Genomic DNA, 18,977 nt, shown 5'->3' with positions numbered 1-18,977 from the left:
ATCATTGCTGGGACACACTCGTGCTAGCACTGGTGACAGTCATCGGCACTGGGCCACTGCCGCAGTAAGACCCACCACAAGGAGCCCCCCAGGACCCTCTGGTGATGGTGTCTCTGGCCAAGCATCATCCCATGGGTGCCACCTCCAGCTGCTGCAGGTGGATACAGCCTTGAAAGCCCCCCTTGTGCAGCGGTGATGGATGTCCCTTAGAAAAGAGGTGGGTGGTGGTGGGTGGTGGCATTTTCCCAGCCCAGGGAGGGGACCAGGGAAGGGCTCTGTGTCTTGTCCCCACTGATATGGCATCCTCGCGGTGCTAAAGCCATCCCTCGGCAGGCTGGCATCCTCATGGGGATGCCACCATACCGCTGATCCAACTTCCACGCAGGAATGCGGCCATCCCCAGAGGCAGCGTCATCATGGGAATGTCACTGTCCCCACCAAGCCAGTGCCCTCATGGGTATGCCACCATCCCCACTGATCCAGCATCCTCACCAGGATGCAGGTGACCTCACTGAATTCACATTTTCCGGAAGAGGCCGCTGTCCCTGCAGAGCTGGCATCCTTGTGGAGATGCTGCTGTACCCAAAGAGCCAAAATTCTTATGGGGATTCCACAATTTCCACTGAGTTGTCCTGGGGAGGATGTCACCATCCCCTCCAAGTCAGCATCCTCACTGGGAGGACAATGTGCCGCCTGATCCAGCATCCTCACAAGATGCAGCCGTCCCTCTGAGCCGGCATCCTCATGGAGATGCCACCATCCCACCAAAGCTGCGTCTTCAAGGAGATGCCCCCATGCTGGAGGTGGCATCTATTGTTGGCATCGTTTTTTCTTTTCAGCTCACAAGCCCTGGGCCAGCCGAGCAGCTCTGGCACCTCCTCAGGCAGGAGTGAGGCAGAAGAGAAAAGGGGCACATCTCAGGAAGCAGAATTTAATAGAGCATCTTAATTAACAGACATCAACTAAGTTGTGGTAAGCAGAATGCAACCCCCACCCACTCCCCAATAAAAGACCCTTCCCTGCAGCGAGGCGTTGGGGTGCCCGGGTGATGCTGAGACTCTTCTGCGTGTCGGAGGAAGGGTCTCATCCTCAGGGAGACGCGGCTGTCACCACCCCTCAGACGATGTAGCTGCTGCTCTACGCTGCTGGGATGGATGGGCTGCAGGCGACCTGGAAAGCAGGAGATGGTCCAACAACCCCCTGCCCTGCCCTTCCCACCCTGTGTGGATGAGTCCCCCGCAAGCGCCGGCAGTTGGACCCCAGCCTTCCTGGGGATCTCATGGGCCTCCCTGGGACCACAGCCGTGTTTGGGGTTTCCAGCCCTCCCAGAGACCCCAGCCCTCTGGGGGACCCCACGAAACTCCTGGGGACCCTGCAGGGCTCCCAGAGACCCCAGCCCAGAGGACAACAACCCCTTTTGGGGACCTCAGTCCTCTTGGAGATCTCAACCCTACCAGACTCCACAGCACTCAGATGGATCTCAGCTCCCTTTCAGGAACTCAGCCCTCCCGGGGACCTCACAACCTTTCTGGGAATCCAGTCCTCCCAGGACCCCACAATCCTTGCAGAGGAACCCATCTCTCTTTGAGGACCCCAGCCCTACAAGGAACTCAGTCCTCCCTTGGACTCCAGAGCACTAGTGTGGACTGAGCCATCCTGGGGATACCCATCCTCCTGTGGACCCCACAGTCCTCCTGGGGACCCAGCCCTCCTCAGGACCCCACAGTCCTCCTGGGGAACCCACAGCCCTGCCAGGGAGGGCTGACACTGGGGATACTCACGGCCCTACTGCTGTGGCTGACAACTTCATTGGGGATTTCCACCTGCAAGAGAAAGCTGTCCATGTGAAGGAGATTTGGCTGTCCACAACACTCTCCCCAGTGCTGTCCCCAACACTGTCCCCACTGCCCACGGGGCAGCCCCACAGGGTTCAGGTCAGGATGAAAGCACAGGGCTGGCTGTGGGTGCAGGAACTGTCCCACCACGGCCATGGTGCCAGCTCCGCACTCACCAGTTCCTTGTAGAAGTCTGCCAAGCCCAGGAGGTAGAGGGCAAAGTGGATGCAGTTGTTTTTGCCCCAGTGATAGTTGGCTTCGCTCTGCATCGCCTCCTCGACTTTCTTACGAAAGTCACTGAGGTCGATCCCGCCCTTTTTGCGGTAAATCCGGCATTTCCCTCTCTCCTTTTTCATGGCTCTGAAGCCTTCCTTGCTGATCCGACCAGTGTTCTTCTGACCACGTATGCCTGGAAAACCGAGAGCCACTCATTGCCCTGGCTCAGGCAACGTGCCGCTGGCCACCTTTCAGCCACCGCCACGTCCCAAACAGGAGCAGGGGGTCAGGCCCTTACCCTGGAAGTGAATGACCTCTCCATATCCACAGTAGACAGCTGCGTGCAGCAAGATCTTATATTTCTTGCCAATTCCGTTGTCTAAGGGGAAGAGCACAATGTCTCCAGGCTTCAAATCTCTTTCTGACACTTCCTCAAAGATGACCTCGTCCTTGGAGGTCTTCTTGTGCAGCAGAAACTCAACCACCTCAAACTCCCTCTGCCAACCACACCAGGGAGGGACGTGAGGGGGTGGCCGAACCAGCCCCATCACCCCCCACGCCACTCCGAGTCCTCCACAGAGCTGACAAAGGTCTCACAAAGCTCCTACTTACTTCACTGCTTGAACTCTGCAAGGAGAGAGGAACAGAAACGGGGTGTCAGCGCCGTGCTCATGCCATCCTGCCCATGGGCAGAGGGCAGGGTCCCACCCTGCCATCACACCCTGCCCGTGATGCCCTGCCAGGCACAGGGCTTGGCTTGGGCAAATGTCACCCATCCTTCCCAACTTCCTGGAGCTGGCTATGTCCCGGGAGAAGCCCTGCTCACCAACCCCCTCCCTGTCCCGGTGCAATGGTGGCGCGGGCAGCTGCCTGCAATGGGGTGTGCAGATGGCAGCATCCTTACCAGGGCGCTGGTGCTACTTCCCATTGTTTTCCATGGGACGGAGCCGGTGATGGAGCCGGGCTGCTGGTACCTTCAGCAAGGGCTGTGGGAAATGCCGTGGGGGTGGGTGGGTCGACATGTATCGGGGCCAAATCTGACATCACATCCTTCCTGATGCACACGAGAGGCGGAGAAAGGCTGAAAGTAAAACTCACGAGCTGTACAAAGTCCAGGAAAACCTAATTAATTTGCCAATTCCACTTTAAAAGTTTACTTTGGGAATGTCTGGAGGCCACGTGTGAGTGTGACTGTGATGGGCCTCCGACCAGTCCTGGTCCAGCTGTTTGTCCGCATTCCAACCCAGGAGCCCAGGGGATGTTAGTTCTGATGATGAAAATCAAACACTGGAAACAGAAGAGACATCTGTTTGTCCCAGGAGGCCACAGGGAGCGAAGAGGTGCAGGAGGAGGTGGGTGCAGCCAGGGTGGGATATCGCTCACCAGTGACTTTGGGGAAAGGAGCTTCTGGGAAAAGGAGAGCGAAAATGGAAAAAACACAAATCAAACAGGGTTGGCACAGGCTCTCTGTGCTACTGTTAATTGCCACGGAAGAGGCCAATGCTGGGGGTGCCACCTGGGAGAGATGGGCTGTGGTGACGCTCAACTGAGCAAACCTTTGGTTCTCCTGGGGAGTTGGCACCCAGTGTGGCAGTGGCACCTACCATGGCACTGCTGAGCTGGCCCAGCCCCAGCAGAGCGAGGACAAAGTGGATGCAGTTGCAGGTGACGGTGTCGTACTTCACTGCCTGGTCCATGGTCACCCGGATCCTCTGCTGCAGGGCTGCCACATCCAGCCCCTCCTTCCTCTGCAGCAGCTTGGCTGGACCGTATGTCCACAGGAGGTGGCTCTTGCCATGACTGGCCATGATCCTTGATGGAGATGTCCCTGATCTGCCTGCAGAGCGGAAGGGACACTGCACCCTGTGTCCTTTCCATGGGGACATCCCCAAGCCTTGACCACATCCTGCGACTTACCTTCCTGGTGGGTGATCTCCCCATCACCACAGTAGACACCAGTGTGGGCGCCCCACCAGACAGGGCCCCCTGAGGCCAGAGGGAAGAGGCAGAGATCCCTGGGTTGGGGCTCAGCCACCCCATCAGTGATGTCATGGAAGTGCTGGCCCAGCAGCCCTCACAGAAGGAGAACACCACCGTGCTCGCGGCACCGCTACTGCCTGTGGACCCGTCTGTGTTTCAGGGCCACCAGTGCTCTGGGGACAGCGGCAGCATCACTGACCCACTGGCTCATCCCCTTTGTGTGGTGGCTTGGGCACAGCTTGGGTCTCCCTGGATGGGGAAACCGTGGGAGAAGGGGCCATTTCCTCTGAGTCCCAAACAGCAATGGGTGCTGAGGAAACGTCAGGGCGTGCAGGATTTGGGTCTGTTGTGTTACAGGGTGCAGAGGGGACAGCAGCATGTCCTTGCCTGGAGCTGCTCACCTGGAGGGAGAAAGACCTGGAATTATCCCCGGTGCCACTGGGGAGATGGGACCCAGGGCACGAGTGTCATGGCTCAACCCATGCCTGGACTGATTCCCTCTCCATGCCTGAGACCCTGACTGGGGTCCCCATGCCAGCACCCCAAACACGTCACACCCAAGTGCCCAGTCAGCATCAGGGCTGTAGGAACGGCCCATCCGGGGCTCGCAGGGTCTGCACCAGGGTGCTCACTTGTGGGGAGAGGGGGCAGAACGAGCCTGGGACACATGTCCTTCTGACACCCATCCCTGCTGGCACCCATTGTTGCTAGGACCCACCCATGCTAGCACCCATCCTCAGCACACAGCAGCCTCCCAGGTTTCTCTGTGTCCCCGGCACCCCTAGACTCATCACCAGGCAGGTCCCAGCCATGGAGTCTGTGAGCACTGGGTGTCACAGCAGATGGATGGGATTGCCAGGGTGCAGGTGCCCTCCCCACTGGCCTCCATATCAGCTTCCCCATTCGATGGGCAAGGAGGTTCATCTGCAAGGAGAAACCATGATGTCCAGAGAGCTGGGGACATGAGACCATGCCCAGCCCCACCCTGGAGACCTCTCAGACATCGGGTAGTTTTGGTGCCACGATGCCCTGTTGAAACCCAAACCACAGATGTGGGCACTGTGCCAGCCTTGGTATTCATGCAGTGCAGTGTGCCCCATCCCTGCCCTCTGGCAGTGTCCCCGCAGTCTGGCAATGTCCCCCATCCCTGCTCTCCTACAGTGTCCCCATCACCTGTGAGCTGCTCTTCCCTGGAACCTGTCCCCTTGTGGCCACAGATCTGTCAGTGTCCTCACGAGCCGTGCATGGTGCACGGGGCAAGAGAAATGTCCCCCAGTTGCCACCGCGTCATCTAAGTGGGACACTCACAGGTGTCCCATCATACCATCCCACCACCCAGGTGGGTGTCCCATCACGATGAAGAGTCCCTGGCCGAGACTGAGCCACTCGAAGTCCCTGGTGAAGGAGCTCCCTGCTGTGTCCCCAAGCTCCAGCTGCAGGATGAGTGTCACTTGGGACGTGACACTGCAGGGTGGCCTTGTCCACCTGGAAGGGCATCAGGCTGCAACTCAATGCCAACCCCAGTGTTAGATGTCAGCTGGTGGTGTCAGGAGGAGGTGTAGGGCCACAGCCCCGCTACTATCCCCAGTGCCACCACCCCCGACTGAAATCATGCTTTCCATGCCACCGGTGTAGAAGCTTCTGCAGCAGCTATTGGCAGAGCCAGCTGGGCTGTCAACTACAGTTGGGCGGTGGCACGTCCGAGGAGGTGACGAGTACGGCACTGGGTACTGAGGCCGAACACCCACCTGCTACAACGTCCTTCGAGCCAACAAGTTGAGGCCACTCGCCAGCTCGAGCCCATGGTGGCCACCAGCACTGAGCCACAGCTGTTCCCAAAGTTAGCTTTTAATGTGGAATTAGTGAATTAATGGCACCTTTAATAAGTGGAAAAAGCCCATCCGAAGTTTTTCTGGACTTTATACTGCTTTTGGATTTTGCTTCCAGCCTTTTCCAGCCTTTCTCATGTGCATGAGGAAGGACGTGAGGTCAGTTTTGTTGTTGTCAAGGTGGTGTCAGAGGGGAATTTGCAGCTTGAGGACATCGTGCTCTTCCCCTTCGACAGCAGATCTGGCCACAAAAGCAGCAGCCTCAAGATGTGGAGATGGAGAGGTCATTCACTTCCAGAGTAAGGGTCTGACCCCCTGCTCCTGTTTGGGACGTGGCGGTGGCTGAAAGGTGGCCAGTGGCACAGTGGCTGAGCCAGGGCAATGGGTGGCTCTTGTTTTTCCAGGCACAAGCGGTCAGACGAACACTGGTCGGATCAGCAAGGAAGGCCTCAGAGCCATGAAAAGGGAGAGGGGGAAATGCCGGATTTACCGCAAAAAGGGTGAGATCGACCTCAGTGACTTTCACAGGAAAGTCGAGGAGGTGATGAAGAATGAAGCCAACTGTCACTGGGTGATAACAACGGCATCCACTTTGCCCTCTACCGCCTGGGCTTGGCAGACTTCTACAAGGACCTGGTGAGCACAGAGCTGGCACCATGGCCATGGTGGGACAGTTCCTGCACCCACAGCCAGCCCGGTGTTTGCATCCTGACCTGACCCAGTTTCCCTTTGGACTGGCCCATGGGCAGTGGGGTCAGTGTTGGGAACTGCATTGGGTCAGCCAAACCCCCCGTGCTTGAGCAGCTGTCTCTTGCAGGTGGAAAAGTAAAATGAATCTGGCAGCTGCAGCCGTGGGGCCATGAGTATCCCCAGTGTCAGCCCTGGGCACCACCAAGAAGAGCGTGGCTCCATCTTCTTTACTCCCCCCATCAGGTGGTGAGGCATTCGTAGCCTTTTCTTCTGCAGGTTGGACAGCCTCAGCTCTCTCAGCTTCTCTTCATGTGAGAGATGCTCCAGGCTCTCGGTGGCACTTCGTTGGCCTCTCTCCAGTATGTCCATGTCTCTCTTGTACTGGGGAGCCCATCACAGGACCCAGCACCTCAAGGGTGGCCTCACCAGTGCTGAGCAGAGGGTAAGGATTGTCAGCCTTGGCCTGCTGGCAGCATTCCTCCTAATGCAGCCCAGGATGCTGTTGGCCTTCACTGTGCCCCAAGGGCACATCACTGGCTCATGGCCAACTTGATGTTCCCCAGGGTCTTTTCTGCCAAACTGCTCCACATCTGGTCAGTCCCTCAGCATGTCCTGGTGCCTGGGCTTGTTCCTCCCCAGAAGCAGGACTTTGCACCTTCCCGTTGGTAAACTTCATGTGGTTCTTACTGGCCCATTTCTCCAGCCTGTGCCAGGTGTCCCATCATACCATCCCACCATCCAGGTGGGTGTCCCATCATGATGAAGAGTTCCTGGCCGAGACTGAGCCACTCGAAGTACCTGGGGAAGGAGCTCCCTGCTGTGTCCCCAAGCCCCAGCTGCAGGATGGGTGTCACTTGGGACGTGACACCGCAGGGTGGCCTTGTCCACCATGAAGGGCATCAGGCTGCAACTCAACACCAGCTCCAGTGTCAGGTGTCAGCTGGTGGTACAGGGAAGAGGAGTGGGGTCACAGCCCTGCCACCATCCCCAGGGCCACCACCTCTGGATCAAGCCGTGTTTTCCATGCCGCTGGTGTAGAAGCTTCTGCAGCAGCTCCCAGCGGAGTCAGCTGGGCTGTCAAAACCACTGATGGGCAGTGGAAGGGCCAGCGAGGTGACAAGCCCGGTGCTGGCCACTGAGGCCGAAAACCCGCCTGCTACAGCGTCCTTTGATCTGATGAGCTGCGCCCACTCGCCAGCTCTGACCTGTGCCGTGGTGGACACCAGCACTGGGCCACTGCCACAGTAAGACCCCCCCCAAGGAGCCCTCCAGGACCGTCTGGTGACAGTGGCTCTGGTTGAGCATCGTGCCACAGGAGCCACTCTCAGCTGCTGTTGGTGGACGCTGCTTTGCAAGTCTTCCAGGTTCAGTGGTAATCGATGTGCCTTAGCAAAGAAGTTGGTGGTGGCATTTTCCCAGCCCAGGGAGGGGACCAGGGAAGGGCTCTGTGTCTTGTCCCCACTGATATGGCATCCTCGCGGTGTTGCAGCCATCCCTTGGCAGGCTGGCATCCTCATGGGGATGCCACCATACCACTGATCCAACTTCCACGCAGGAATGCGGCCATCCCCAGAGACAGCGTCATCATGGGAATGTCACTGTCCCCACCAAGCCAGTGCCCTCATGGGTATGCCGCCATCCCCACTGATCCAGCATCCTCACAGGGATGCAGGTGACCTCACCAAATTCACATTTTCTGGGGGATGCATCTCTCCCTGAAGAGCTGACATCGTTGTGGAGATGCTGCTGTACCCAATGAGCCAAAATTCTTATGGGTTCCTACAACTTCCATTTGTTATCGTTTTAGAGGAACACCTGAAACGCAGACAAAGACACCACGTGTAGGAAAGAGACACTGCTTTATTGACAGAGCCCAGATTTGCTACTTGGGGCAGTTCCTACACGGAGCGCAAAGTCGAAATGAAAACTTAACCCTGAGATTTGCCTGTCTTGCTGGCGGGGTGCATACGTCACACCAAATCACACCAATCTGCTGCATCTGCATAACGCTGGTGATGAAAGCCTGTGCTGAGCACGCACAGAGGTCTTGGGTGGTCGTCGGTGGTCTTTTGCGTGAGCACCTGCTACTCGTCCTGAGGCAAAGTTCACGTCAGGACGCAGCTGCGTTGGAGTGTTGGGGTGCGCGGGTGATGCTGAGACTCTTCTATGTGTTGGAGGGGTGTTTCATCCTCAGGGAGACGTGGCGGTCACCACCGCTCACACTGTGGAGCTGCTGCTCTACGATGCAGGGGTATATGGGCTGCTGGTGACCTGGAAAGGAAGAGATGGTCCACCAACCCCTTGCCTGGACCTTTCCACCCTGTGTAGATGAGTCCCCCAGCAGCGCCAGCAGCTGGAGCACAGCCTTCCCGGGGACCTCATGGGCCTCCCTTGGACTCCAGCACTTTCTGGAGACTTCAGTCCTCTTGGAGCCCCAGCCCCCCCAGCTGCTTTCAGAGACCCTATGTCTGAAGACCTCAGCCACTTTTGAAAACCTCAACACTCCTGTGTATCCCACAGTCTTCATGTTGACCAAACCGTCCTCGGGACCCCACAGTCCTCCGGGGGAACCCACAGCCCTGCCAGGGAGGGCTGACACTGGGGATACTCACGGCCCCACTGCCACAGTTGCCATCTTCATTTTCCATTTCCAACTGCAAGAGAAAGCTGTCCATGTGCAGGGGCTTTGGCTGTCCCCAACAACGTACCAAACGGTCTCCCCAAAACTGTCCCAAACACTGTCCTCAACTCTGTCCCCAACATTTTCCTCAACACTTTCCCCAACACTGTCCCCTCTGTCCACAGTCCAGCCCCAGGTGGGTTTGGGTCAGGATGCAAACACAGGGCTGGCTGTGGGGGCAGGAACTGTCCCACCATGGCCATGGTGCCCAGCTCCGTACTCACCAGTTCCTTGTAGAATTCCACCAAGCCCAGGAGGTAGAGGGCAAAGTGGAAGCAGTTGTTATTGGCCCAGTGATAGTTGGTTTCACTCTCCATCGCCTCCTCGACTTTTTTATGAACGTCACGGAGGTCGATCCCGCCCTTTTTGCAGTAGATCTGGCATTTCCCCCTCTCCTCTTCAATGGCTCTGAAGCCTTCCTTGCTGATCTGACTGGTGATCATCTTTGCAATTTTTCCTGGAAAATCGAGAGCCACCCATCGCCCTGGCTCAGCCACCGTGCCGCTGGCCACCTTTCAACCACCACGATGTCCTAAATGGGAGCAGGGGAACAGGTCCTTACTCTGGAAGTGAATGATCTCTTCATCTCCACAGTAGACAGCCGCATGCTTGAAGCTGCCACTTTTGTGGTGGTGGAAGAACCAGCTGATGAAGGGGAAGAGCAAGATGTCCCCGGGCTGCAAAATGCTTTCTGACACCTCCTCGTGTATGACCCAGTCCTTGAGTATTGTCTCGTGCAGCAGAACGTCAACCACCTCAGACTCTATCTGCCAATTGCACCAGGGAGGGGAGGTGAGGAGGTGGCAGAGCTCAGCCTTCCTGGGGACCCCGCAGGCCTCCGTGGGACCCCAGCCCATTTTGGGGACTCCAGCCCTCCCAGAGACCCAGTCCTCCTGGGGACCCCACAGGACACACGGAGATGCCACAGACCACCCAAAGAAGCCACACCTGAGGATCCCCCAGTCCTCCTGGAGACACCAGTTCCCTTTGGGAACCTCAACCCTACTGGAGACCCCAACCCTCCCAGACCCCACAGCTGTCTGAGGTAACCCAGCCCCATTTCAAGAACCCAGCCCTCCTGCGGACCCCACAGCCCTCCTGGGGACCCTGACCTGCCAGGACCCCACAGTCCTTCCAGGGGAACCCAGCCCTCTTTGAGGACCCCAGCTCTGTGAGCAACTCAGCCCACTCTTACACCCCAGAGTCATCCTAGGGACCCAGCATCTGGGGGATCCCAGTCCTCATGGGCACCCCACCATCCTCATGGGACCCAGCCCTCCTTGGGACCCACAGTCCTCCTGGGGAACCCACAGCCCTGCCAGGGAGGGCTGACCCTGGGGATACTCACGGCCCCACTGCTGCGGCTGCCAACTTCGTTTGGGATTTCCACCTGCAAGAGAAAGCTGTCCATGTGCAGAGGGTTTGGCTGTCTCCAGCTATCTCCCCTGCGCTGTCCCTAACACTGTCCCCACAGCCCATGGGGCAGCCCCATCGGAGATCGGGTCAGGATGCAAACGCAAATCTGGCTGTGGGTGCTGGAACCATCCCACCGCAGCTGTGATGCCCAGCTCTGTACTCACCAGGTCCTTGCTGAAGTCCGTCAAGCCCAGCAGGGAGAGGGCAAAGTGGATGCAGTTGTTTTTGCACCAGTCATACTCAGTTTCGCTGTTCATCGCCTCCTTGACTTTCTTACGAAAGTCACTGAGGTCGATCCCACCCTTTTTACGGCGAATCTGGCATTTCCCCCTCTGCATTTCCATCACACTCAAGCTTTCCTTGCTAATCCGACCAGCATTCGTCAGCAGGCTTGCACCTGGAAAACCGAGAGAAATCCATTGCCCTGGCTCGGCCACTGTGCCGCTGGCCACATTTCAGCCACCGCCACGTCCCAAACAGGAGCAGGGGGTCAGGCCCTTACGCTCAAAGTGAATGACCTCTCCATCTCCACAGTAGACAGCCGCGTGCTTGAAGCTGCTGCCTCTAGGGAGGGATTTGACATTTAAGGGGAAGAGCACGATGTCTCCGATCTGAAAATTCTTCTCTGACAGCTCCTCAAAGATGACCCCGTGCTTGGGGATCTTATTGTGCAGCAGAAACTCAATCGCCTCATGTTCCCTCTGCCAACCACACCAGGGAGGGAAGGTGAGGGGGTGGCAGAACCAGCCCCATCACACTCCACACCCCCTGAGTCCTCCACAGAGCTGACAGAGGTCTCACCAAGCTGCTACTTACTTCGCCGATTGAACTCTGCAAGGAGAGAGGAACAGAAACGGGGTGTCAGCGCCGTGCTCATGCCATCCTGCCCATGGGCAGAGGGCAGGGTCCCACCCTGCCATCACACCCTGCCCGTGATGCCCTGCCAGGCACAGGGGCTTGGCTTGGGCAAATGTCACCCGTCCTTCCCAACGTCCTGGAGCTGGCTGTGTCCCGGGAGAAGCCCTGCTCACCAACCCCCTCCCTGTCCCGGTGCAATGGCGGCGCGGGCAGCTGCCTGCAATGGGGTGTGCAGATGGCAGCATCCTTACCAGGGCGCTGGTGCTACTTCCCATTGTTTTCCGTGGGATGGAGCCGGTGGCAGAGCCGGGCTGCTGGTACCTCCAGCAAGGGCTGTGGGAAATGCCGTGGGGGTGGGTGGGTCGACATGTATCGGGGCCAAATCTGACATCACATCCTTCCAGATGCACACGAGAGACTGAGATAGGCTGGAAGTAAAACCCAAAAGCCAGACAAAGTCCAGGAAATCCCCAGATATGTTTTTTCTACTTTTTAAAGCTGTTGTTAAATTGCTAATTCCGCATTAAAGCTAAACTTTGGGAACAGACAGAGTCGATGTGGGAGATTCTGTAAATGCTTTTGCATTTCAACACAACGCAATCAACCCTGTTCGATTTGTGTTGTTTACACTTTCACTTTCCTTTTCCTAGAAGTCTCTTTCCCTGAAGCCACTGGTGAGCGATGTCCCACCCCTGCTGCAGCCACCTCCTCCTGCCTCCCTCAAAGGAGGCGGCCCATCTTTGCTTCCTGTGGCCTCCTGGGACAAAGAGATGACTCTTCCATTGCCAGTGTTTGATTTTGAGCGTCAAAATAAACATTCCCTGGGCTCCTGGGTGGGAAAGTGGCTAAACAGCCGGACCAGGTCTGGTGGCACTGGGGACACGGGACCCAGGGTACCAATGTCATGGCTCAGTCCCTGCTGGGGCTGCTGCCATCTCTGTGCCCAAGACCCTGACTGGGTTCCCTGTGCCAGCACACCAAACCTGTTGCACCCAAGAGCACAGTCAGCACCGGTGCTGCTGGCATCCATCATTGCTGGGACCCACCTATGCTAGCACTGGTGACAGTCATCGGCACTGGGCCACTGCCGCAGTAAGACTCACCACAAGGAGCCCCCCTGGGACCCTCTGGTGATGGTGTCTCTGGCCAAGCATCATCCCATGGGTGCCACCTCCAGTTGCTGCGGGTGGATACAGCCTTGAAAGTCCTCCTTGTGCAGCGGTGATGGATGTCTCTTAGAAAAGAGATGGGTGGTGGTGGGTGGTGGCATTTTCCCTACCCAGGGAGGGGACCAGGGAAGGGCTCGGTGTCTTGTCCCCACTGATATGGCATCCTCGCGGTGTTGCAGCCATCCCTTGGCAGGCTGGCATCCTCATGGGGATGCCACCATACCACTGATCCAACTTCCACGCAGGAATGCGGCCATCCCCAGAGGCAGCGTCATCATGGGAATGTCACTGTTCCCACCAAGCCAGTGCCCTCATGGATATGCCACCATCCCCACTGATCCAGCATCCTCACAGGGATGCAGGTGACCTCACTGAATTCTCATTTTCCGGAAGATGCAACTGTCCCTGCAGAGCTGTTATCCTTGTGGAGATGCTGCTGTACCCAAAGAGCCAAAATTCTTATGGGGATTTGTCATGGTTTGATGTGGAGGGGGGGGGTGGTTCTGGTGGCAGGAGAGGGATTTTGCTCCCTGCGACCTCCCCGGTTTTGGATCCGGGTTAGGCTTAGTTCTGGCCACCAGATCAGACTGCCATCCCCCTCGGGGTTGAGCCAATAGGGCGCCTCTGCGAATTGCCCTATTTAAGTCAGGACAAGGGAACCGGAAAAGGTGCTTCGCCCAGGATCGACCAGAGAAGGGAGGAGGGCACTGCCCCCGCTCCCTGGCTCCCGGCCGGGCGGCTGCCTGCGTCGGGCCGGCGCTGCCCACGGAGGATGGCGGCGGCGAAGCCAGCTGGGGAACTCGGGGGCACCCCACTCCCAGGGTGCCCACTGGGCTGAGTTCACCTGGAGAGGACTGAGATCTGAGAGAAACAGCTGCATCGACAGCAGGTCAGTGAGGATGGAGCGGGAGGAGGTGTGCCGGAGCCGAGTTTCCCCTGCGGCTGATGGTGAGATAGCAGGCTGCCCCCCTGCAACCAGGACGGCCTCGGTGGAGCAGCGACCCACTCGCAGCCCGTGGGGAGAAGATGCCTGAGCCCGAGGATGGTCGTGTTGGGGGCACGGCAAGGCAGAAAGGCATCTGGAGTCTTCGTGACGACCCACGCCGGAGCGAGTGGCTGCAGCTCCCTAAGTACCCGAGACTGTGGTATAGCCCACACCGGAGCAATCTGTGGGGAAGGATTGTTTCCAGTGGGCTGGACTCACGTTGGAGAAGTTTGTGGATTTTTCCTCGTGGGTAGGGGATCCATTGGAGCAGGGGAAAAGGGTGTAAGGACTCCTTCTCCTTTAAGAAAGAAGCAGCAGTAACAGCACGGAATGAACTGACCTGCACTCCCCCAGTCCCTGCCCCCTGTGCTGCTGGGGGGAGGAGGTAGAGCCGGGAGGAAAAGGAAGGTGGGGGGGGGGGAGAAGGTGTCGGTTTTAAGATCTGGTTTTGTTTCTTTCTGTCCTCTCAAGTAATCGGTTTTTATTTCCCTTTGTCCTTCTAAGTAATCATTAATAAACTGTTTTGCTTTGAGAAAAGCGCTGCCTGTTTTGCCCAGGACCATGGTTGGTGGGTGCTCCCTCTGTTCTTGCCTCAACCCTCAGTCTTTTTGTGTTTTTTTTTTCCTTCCCTCTCCTCTCTACTTTATTGGAGAAGGAGAGACTGTGTGAGTTTTAGTTGCTGGATCAGCCTAAAACCACGACAGGATTCCACAATTTCCAGTGAGTTGTCCTGGGGAGGATGCCACCATCCCCTCCAAGTCAGCATCCTCACTGGGAGGCCAATGTGCCCCCTGATCCAGCATCCTCGCAAGATGCAGCTGTCCCTCTGAGCCAGCATCCTCATGGAGATGCCACCATCCCATCAAAGCAGCATCTTCAAGGAGATGCCCCCATGCCGGAGGTGGCATCTATTATTGGCATCATTTTTTCTTTGCAGCTTACAAGCCCTGGGCCAACCGAGCAGCTCTGTCACCTCCTCAGGCAGGAATGAGGCAGAAGAGAAAAGGGGCACATCTCAGGAAGCAAAATTTAATAGAGCATCTTAATCAACAGACATCAACTAAGTTGTGGTAAGCAGAATGCAACCCCCACCCACTCCCCAATAAAAGACCCTTCCCTGCAGCGAGGCGTTGGGGTGCCCGGGTGATGCTGAGACTCTTCTGCGTGTCGGAGGAAGGGTCTCATCCTCAGGGAGACGCGGCTGTCACCACCCCTCACACGATGTAGCTGCTGCTCTACGCTGCTGGGATGGATGGGCTGCAGGTGACCTGGAAAGCAGGAGATGGTCCAACAACCCCCTGCCCTGCCCTTCCCGGCCTGTTTGGATGAGTCCCCCGTCAGCGCCGGCAGCTGGACCCCAGCCTTCCTGGGGACCTCATGGGCCTCCCTGGGACCACAGCCATGTTTGGGGATTCCAGCCCTCCCAGAGACCCCAGCCCTCTGGGGGACCCCACTAAACTCTTGGGGACCACGCAGGGCTCCCAGAGACCCCAGCCCTGAGGACAACAACCCCTTTTGGGGACCTCAGTCCTCTTGGAGATCTCAATCCTCCCAGACTCCACAGCACTCAGATGGATCTCAGCTCCCTTTCAGGAACCCAGCCCTCCCGGGGACCTCACAACCTTTCTGGGAATCCAGTCCTCCCAGGACCCCACAGTCCTTGCAGAGGAACCCATCCCTCTTTGAGGACCCCTGCCCTTTGAGCAACTCAGTCCTCCCTTGGACTCCAGAGCACCAGTGTGGACTGAGCCATCGTGGGGATACCCATCCTCCTGTGGACCCCACAGTCCTCCTGGGGACCCAGCCCTCCTCAGGACCCCACAGTCCTCCTGGGGAACCCACAGCCCTGCCAGGGAGGGCTGACACTGGGGATACTCACGGCCCCACTGCTGCAGTTGACAACTTTGTTTTCCATTTACACCTGCAAGAGAAAGCATGTCCATGTACAGGAGTTTTGGTTGTCTCCAACACTCTCCCCAGCGCTGTCCCCAACACTGTCCCCACTGCCCATAGACCAGCCCCACGGGGGATCAGGTCAGGATGCAAACACAGGGCTGTGGGGGCAGGAGCCATCCCACCGTGGCCATGGTGCCAGCTCCGTGCTCACCTGTTCCTTGTAGAAGTCCGCCAAGCCCAGGAGGTAGAGAGCAAAGTGGATGCTGTTGTTATTGCTCCGGTGATACTTGGCTTCGCTCTTCATCGCCTCCTCGACTTTATTATGAAAGTCACTGAGGTCGACCCCGCTCTTTTTGCGGTAAATCTGGCATTTCCCCCTCTCCCTTTTCATGGCTCTGAGGCCTTCCTTGCTGATTTGACCAGTGTTTATCAGAACGCTTGTGCCTGGAAAAATGAGAGCCACTCATTGCCCTGGCTTGGCCACCGTGCCGCTGGCCACCTTTCAGCCACCGCCACGTCCCAAACAGGAGCAGGGGGTCAGGCCCTTACCCTTGAAGTGAATGACCTCTCCATCTCCACAGTAGACAGCTGCGTGATTGAAGCTGCCAATTTTGAAGCCAAATATGCTGTCTAAGGGGAAGAGCACAATGTCTCCGGGCTGCAAATTCTCTTCTGACACTTTCTCAAAGATGACCCCGTGCTTGGAGATTTTCTTGCGCAGAAGAAACTCAACCACCTCAAACTCCCTCTGCCAACCGCACCAGGGAGGGCAGGTGAGTAGGCGGCAGAACCAGCTCCATCACACCCTACGCCACCCCCTGAGTCCTCCACAGAGCTGACAGAGGTCTCACCAAGCTGCTACTTACTTCGCCGATTGAACTCTGCAAGGAGAGAGGAACAGAAACGGGGTGTCAGCGCCGTGCTCACGCCATCCTGCCCATGGGCAGAGGGCAGGGTCCCACCCTGCCATCACACCCTGCCCGTGATGCCCTGTCAGGCACAGGGGCTTGGCTTGGGCAAATGTCACCCGTCCTTCCCAACGTCCTGGAGCTGGCTATGTCCCTGGAGAAGCCCTGCTCACCAACCCCCTCCCTGTCCCGGTGCAATGGTGGTGCGGGCAGCTGCCTGCAATGGGGTGTGCAGATGGGACCATCCTTACCGGGCTGCTGATGAAACTTCCCATTGTTTTCCGTGGGACGGAGCCGGTGACAGAGCTGGGCTGCTGGTACCTCCAGCAAGGGCTGTGGGAAATGCAGTGGGGATGGGTGGATATCAACACGTATCGAGGTCAAATCTGACATCACATCCTTCTAGATGCACATGAGAAGCGGAAGAAGGCTGAACATAAAACTCAAAAGCTGTACAAAGTCCAGGAAAACCTAATTAATTTGCTAATTCTATGTTAAAAGTTAACTTTGGGAATGTCTGGAGGCCACGTGGGAGTTCCTGGAAATGCTCTTGATTCCGGGAATCTGAAGGACATCAAGAAAAGTGTGTGTCATGCAGCAACCTCTTACCCACCACCAAAAGACCCTCATCCAAGCCCAGCCTGCAGCCAGTGTTGAGCCCTGAGGCACACCAGCTGTGATGGGCCTCTGACCAGACCTGGTCCAGCTGTTTGGCCACTTTCCAACCCAGGAGCCCAGGGAATGTTTGTTTTGATGATGAAAATCAAACGCTGGGAATAAAAGAGTCATCTGTATGTCCCAGGAGGCCACAGGGAACGAAGAGGGGCCACCCCCTTTAGAGAGCAGGAGGAGGCGGCTGCAGCAGGGGTGGGACATCGCTGTCCAGCAGCTTCGGGAAAGGAGCTTCTGGGTAATGGAGAGCAAAAGTGGAAACAACACAAATGAAACAGGGTTGGCACAGGCTCTCTGTGCAACTGTTTATTGCCACGGAAGAGGGAGGCCAATGCTGGGGGTGCCATCTGGGAGAGATGGGCTGTGGTGGTGCTCAACTGAGCAAACCTTGGGGTCTCTTGGGTAATGGCACCCAATGTGGTCGTGACACCTACCATGGCAATGCTGATCTGGCCCAGCCCCAGCAGAGCGAGGACAAAGTGGATGCAATTGCAGATGACGGTGTCGTACTCCACTGCCTGGTCCATGGCCACCTGGATCCTTTACTGCAGGGCGAGCACATCCAGCCCTCCCTTCCTCTGCAGCACCTTGGCTGGACCCTGTGTCCGCAGGAGGTGGCTCTTGCCGTGCGTGGCCATGATCCATGGTGAGAACATCCCTGAGCTGCCTGCAGAGCGGAGTGGACACTGTACCCTGTGTCCTTTCCATGGGGACATCCCCAATAGTCAACCACCTCCTGGGACTCATCTTCCTGGTGGATGATCTTCCCATCACCACAGTAGACACCAGCGTGGGTGCCTCAACAGGCCGGGCCTGTGGACCCGTCCGTGTTTCAGGGCCACCAGTGCTCTGGGGACAGCGGCAGCATCACTGACCCACTGGCTCATCCCCTTTGTGTGGTGGCTTGGGCACAGCTTGGGTCTCCCTGGATGGGGAAACCCTGGGAGAAGGGGCCATTTCCTCTGAGTCCCAAGCAGCAATGGGTGCTGAGGAAAAGTCAGGGCGTTCAGGATTTGGCCCTGTTGTGTTACAGGGTGCAGAGGGGACAGCAGCATGTCCTTGCCTGGAGCTGCTCACCTGGAGGGAGAAAGACCTGGAATCAGCCCCGGTGACACTGGGGAGACAGGACCCAGGGCACGAGTTTCATGGCTCAACTCATGCCCGGACTGATTCCCTCTCCTTGCCCGAGACCCTGACTGGGGTCCCCGTGCCAGCACCCCAAACCTGTCACACCCAAGTTCCCAGTCAGCTTCGGGGCTGTAGGAACGGCCCATCCAGGGCTTGCAGGGTCTGCACCAGGGTGCTCATGGGGACATGAGGCAGAACGAACCTGGGTCCATGTCCTTCTGACACCCATCCCTGCTGGCACCCATTGTTGCTAGGACCCACCCATGCTAGCACCCATCCTCAGCACACAGCAGCCTCCCATGTTTCTCTGTGTCCCCGGCACCCCTAGACTCATCACCAGGCAGGTCCCAGCCATGGAGTCTGTGGGCACTGGGTGTCACAGCAGATGGATGAGACTGCCTGGGTGCAGATGCCCTCCCCACTGGCCTCCATATCGGCTTCCCCATTCCATGAGCAAGGACGTTCATCTGCAAGGAGAAACCATGATGTCCAGAGAGCTGGGGACATGAGACCATGCCCAGCCCCACCTTGGGGATCTCTCGGACATCGGGCAGTTGTGGTGCCACGATGCCCTGTTAAAACCCAAACTGCAGATGTGGGCACTGTGCCAGCCTCGGTTTTTGTGCAGTGGAGTGTGCCCCATCCCTACCCTCTGGCAGTGTCCCCGCAGTCTGGTAGTGTCCCCCGTCCCTGCTCCCCTACAGTGTCCCCATCA

At 57.5% G+C, this 18,977-nt stretch overlaps 2 protein-coding genes and 1 pseudogene across 3 annotated transcripts; all 3 read right to left on the bottom strand.

Moving 5' to 3' along the window:
* Positions 1-917: 917 nt before the first annotated feature.
* On the bottom strand, positions 918-3,127 carry LOC147527871 (uncharacterized). 2 transcript variants are annotated; one of them, XM_086620649.1, is made up of 5 exons: positions 2,956-3,127; positions 2,664-2,678; positions 2,350-2,548; positions 2,012-2,244; positions 918-1,170 (listed from the first exon to the last, which is right to left on the bottom strand). In XM_086620649.1, exons 1-5 carry the CDS (start codon positions 2,977-2,979, stop codon positions 1,138-1,140), a joined length of 504 nt encoding a protein of 167 aa, XP_086476775.1. In that variant the 5' UTR covers positions 2,980-3,127; the 3' UTR covers positions 918-1,137. The 2 variants fall into 2 exon arrangements, with proteins under 2 accessions (XP_086476775.1, XP_086476774.1); XM_086620648.1 differs by lacking the exon at positions 918-1,170 and adding an exon at positions 1,456-1,823.
* A 378-nt stretch (positions 3,128-3,505) lies between these two features.
* On the bottom strand, positions 3,506-4,717 carry LOC147527870 (uncharacterized; annotated as a pseudogene).
* A 5,748-nt stretch (positions 4,718-10,465) lies between these two features.
* LOC147527869 (uncharacterized) lies at positions 10,466-17,661 on the bottom strand. The gene is made up of 5 exons (XM_086620591.1): positions 17,522-17,661; positions 16,421-16,435; positions 16,104-16,348; positions 15,766-15,998; positions 10,466-10,620 (listed from the first exon to the last, which is right to left on the bottom strand). Exons 1-5 carry the CDS (start codon positions 17,659-17,661, stop codon positions 10,492-10,494), a joined length of 762 nt encoding a protein of 253 aa, XP_086476717.1. The 3' UTR covers positions 10,466-10,491.
* Positions 17,662-18,977: the final 1,316 nt, after the last annotated feature.

This window comes from Tauraco erythrolophus, chromosome 14, assembly GCF_009769465.1.
Source record: "Tauraco erythrolophus isolate bTauEry1 chromosome 14, bTauEry1.pri, whole genome shotgun sequence".
Taxonomy (NCBI): Eukaryota; Metazoa; Chordata; class Aves; order Musophagiformes; family Musophagidae; genus Tauraco; species Tauraco erythrolophus.
This window is presented reverse-complemented; position numbering and strand designations above follow the sequence as displayed.

Bases quoted from the DNA above. Each gene is read 5' to 3' on its own strand.
- LOC147527871 (XM_086620648.1), bottom strand. From the start codon at position 2,979: ATGGGAAGTAGCACCAGCGCCCTG. The intron at 2,245-2,349 runs GTAAGGGCCTGA...TCGGTTTTCCAG, and splicing joins AGAGGTCATTCACTTCCAGG to GCATACGTGGTCAGAAGAAC. The intron at 1,824-2,011 runs GTGAGTGCGGAG...TTTCTCTTGCAG, and splicing joins CAGACTTCTACAAGGAACTG to GTGGAAATCCCCAATGAAGT.
- LOC147527869 (XM_086620591.1), bottom strand. From the start codon at position 17,661: ATGGACCAGGCAGTGGAGTACGACACCGTCATCTGCAATTGCATCCAC. The intron at 15,999-16,103 runs GTAAGGGCCTGA...TCATTTTTCCAG, and splicing joins AGAGGTCATTCACTTCAAGG to GCACAAGCGTTCTGATAAAC. The intron at 10,621-15,765 runs GTGAGCACGGAG...TTTCTCTTGCAG, and splicing joins CGGACTTCTACAAGGAACAG to GTGGAAATCCCAAACGAAGT.